Raw genomic sequence first — 2284 nt, 5'->3', positions numbered from 1 at the left:
AATGGAAGATGCAATACTGACTAACACACAGAAAAACACTCTTTATGTCTTTAATTAGTCTTTTTATTGATGATCAATATGAATCACACACTTCTGATCAGAAACTTATTTACACTCATCGTCAACATCAGTGTCATGTTAAAATGATGTTTGATTTCTGTCCCAGAACAGATTAACACAACGGATGTTTTGGACTGAAACTGGTTCAGAAACAGATTCACTGGTCACGAAGCTTCTTGAGAAAAACCATCAGACAGTTTGATTGACAGGACAGATGATCAGAGGACATGAGTTTTTACCACCATGGCTAAGACCAGGACTGAAGAACGGGTAGAGTTTCTCAGTGAAGCAGCAGCCAGTAAAGGAGAAGATCAGAGCTGCAGCATCGACATCATAAAAGGAGACCAGACCTTCCTCATAATCCACAAACACCCCCACCTTCTCAGGACCAGACTGCAGATGGAGACGGACTGGAGGAAAAGCATTAGCATCATACTCATTTCCATTTCTCAGCCAGATAGTCCAGAAACCATCCTGAGGTCTCGCTGTGATCAATCCCTTCCTGTCGATGGACTCTCTGGCGACTCCTAAATCCCACTCAGTTTTACCTTTAACTTGAACCTCAAAGTAAAATCTGCCTGAAGAGAAACTCTGATTTCCTAAAACACAAGGACACAGTGAAAATCTCTCTGGGTTGTCTAGAAGATTCTTCCTCACATCACCACAGTAAACTTGTTTTCCATCATCAGACAGGACGAGGTGAGGATGTGCTGTATCAGGATCCAGAGTCACGTCCACTGCATCCTGCTGGACCTTCTTCAGCTCAGCCTCAAACATCATCTTCATCTGTTTCCTGAGTGTCTCCTCCAGCTGAGACACAGCTCTCACCACAGTCCCCTCATACCATGCTGGACGGACTCGGACCTCCGTCCAGTTCTTGGTGGGTGGAGCAGCTTTCAGGGAGGAGAAGCTTTGGAGGAGGTGGAGGTGGTCTTCAGAGCGTGAGAGCTGCTTCAGCTCAGAGCTCCTCTTCATCAGCTCAGAGATTTCCTGTTCCAGATCTTTGATGAAGTCTTCAGCCTGTTTCTCTGCAGCTTTCTGCTTGTCTTGGATCTCCTCTAGGAGCTCCTCCAGGCCTCTCTGAACAGACTCCATCAGAGCAGTGAAGACCTGAACACCTTCTGCTGTCTCTCTGTCTGCAGCATCTTTACTGATCTTCATCGACTCTTTGAGCTCCTGAATCTTCAGACGTCTCTTCTGGATCATCAGCTGAACTTTAGCGTCTGTCTTCTCCAGCTCTGCCTTCTTTCCTTCATATTCTTCTCTCAGAGGAACAAACTCATGAGTCTTGTGGTCTAAAACAGGGCAGAGCAAGCAGACACATGTCTGGTCGGTCTTACAGAACAGCTCCAGAGGTTTATCGTGCTTCCTGCACATCCTGTCCTCCAGGTTCTCCACAGGCTCCACCAGCTGATGTCTCTTCAGACGTGAAGCCGTCAGATGAGGCTCCAGGTGAGTCTGACAGTAGGAGGCCAGACACACCAGGCAGGACTTCAGGGCCTTCAGTCTGGTTCCAGTGCAGACGTCACAGGGAACTTCTCCTTGGTTGGTATCTTGTAGGTCTGAGCTGCTTCTGGCTTCCTGCTGAGCTTCATGTCTGAACTGATCCACCATCTCTCTGATCAAGGTGTTGACTTCTAGATCAGGTGTGAACTGAAACTCCTTTTTACACAGTGGACACTGGCAGCTGTCGTTAACATCCCAGTGGTGTGTGATGCAGTTCTTGCAGAAGTTGTGTCCACATGGTGTGGAGACTGGATCAGTGAAGACCTCCAGACAGATGGAGCACAGAAACTGGTCCTCAGATCTCTGGTTGCTGCCAGCAGACATGTTTAACCTCTGAGGAGTCAGAAAAACAGCTTTTAAACAGACATCTATTCATTATTGTTCACTATTTCACTTCTGATCCTAAAGTTTCTCCATGAACCAGTTTATCTGAAGCTCCCAGTTTGCTGCCTGTTGAAACCCAGTAAAATGATCAGCTGGCCTCACCAGTGTTGGAACCAGTTGTTGGGAAAGAACAGATGAATCTTTCTGACACAAACAGAGATTTGCTTTGACTGCAGTTCTGATCTGGCAAACTTTCACTTTCCATTCCTGGAAAATAAAAAACCGTCTGTTGCTCCACCTCTTCCTGATCTGGAGTTGTTGTTCTTCAGGTTCAGCAACTTTTATACTTCATCTTGGATGGGTTGTATTGAATTGTAAGTTCTGCACTGAGATG

General features: G+C 46.3%; 1 protein-coding gene across 1 annotated transcript; it reads right to left on the bottom strand.

Annotated features, from left to right (window-relative positions):
- Positions 1-249: 249 nt before the first annotated feature.
- LOC306759706 (E3 ubiquitin-protein ligase TRIM21-like) lies at positions 250-1890 on the bottom strand (the record flags this gene model as incomplete). Its single annotated transcript, XM_079245421.1, has 1 exon — positions 250-1890. The coding sequence occupies one exon, from the start codon at positions 1888-1890 to the stop codon at positions 250-252; it is 1641 nt and encodes a 546-aa protein (XP_079101547.1).
- Positions 1891-2284: the final 394 nt, after the last annotated feature.

Source organism: Telmatherina bonti (assembly GCF_933228915.1).
Source record: "Telmatherina bonti genome assembly, chromosome: 8".
Lineage (NCBI taxonomy): Eukaryota > Metazoa > Chordata > Actinopteri > Atheriniformes > Telmatherinidae > Telmatherina > Telmatherina bonti.
Note: the sequence above shows the minus strand (reverse complement) of the source record. Positions and strands in the feature narration are given on the sequence as shown.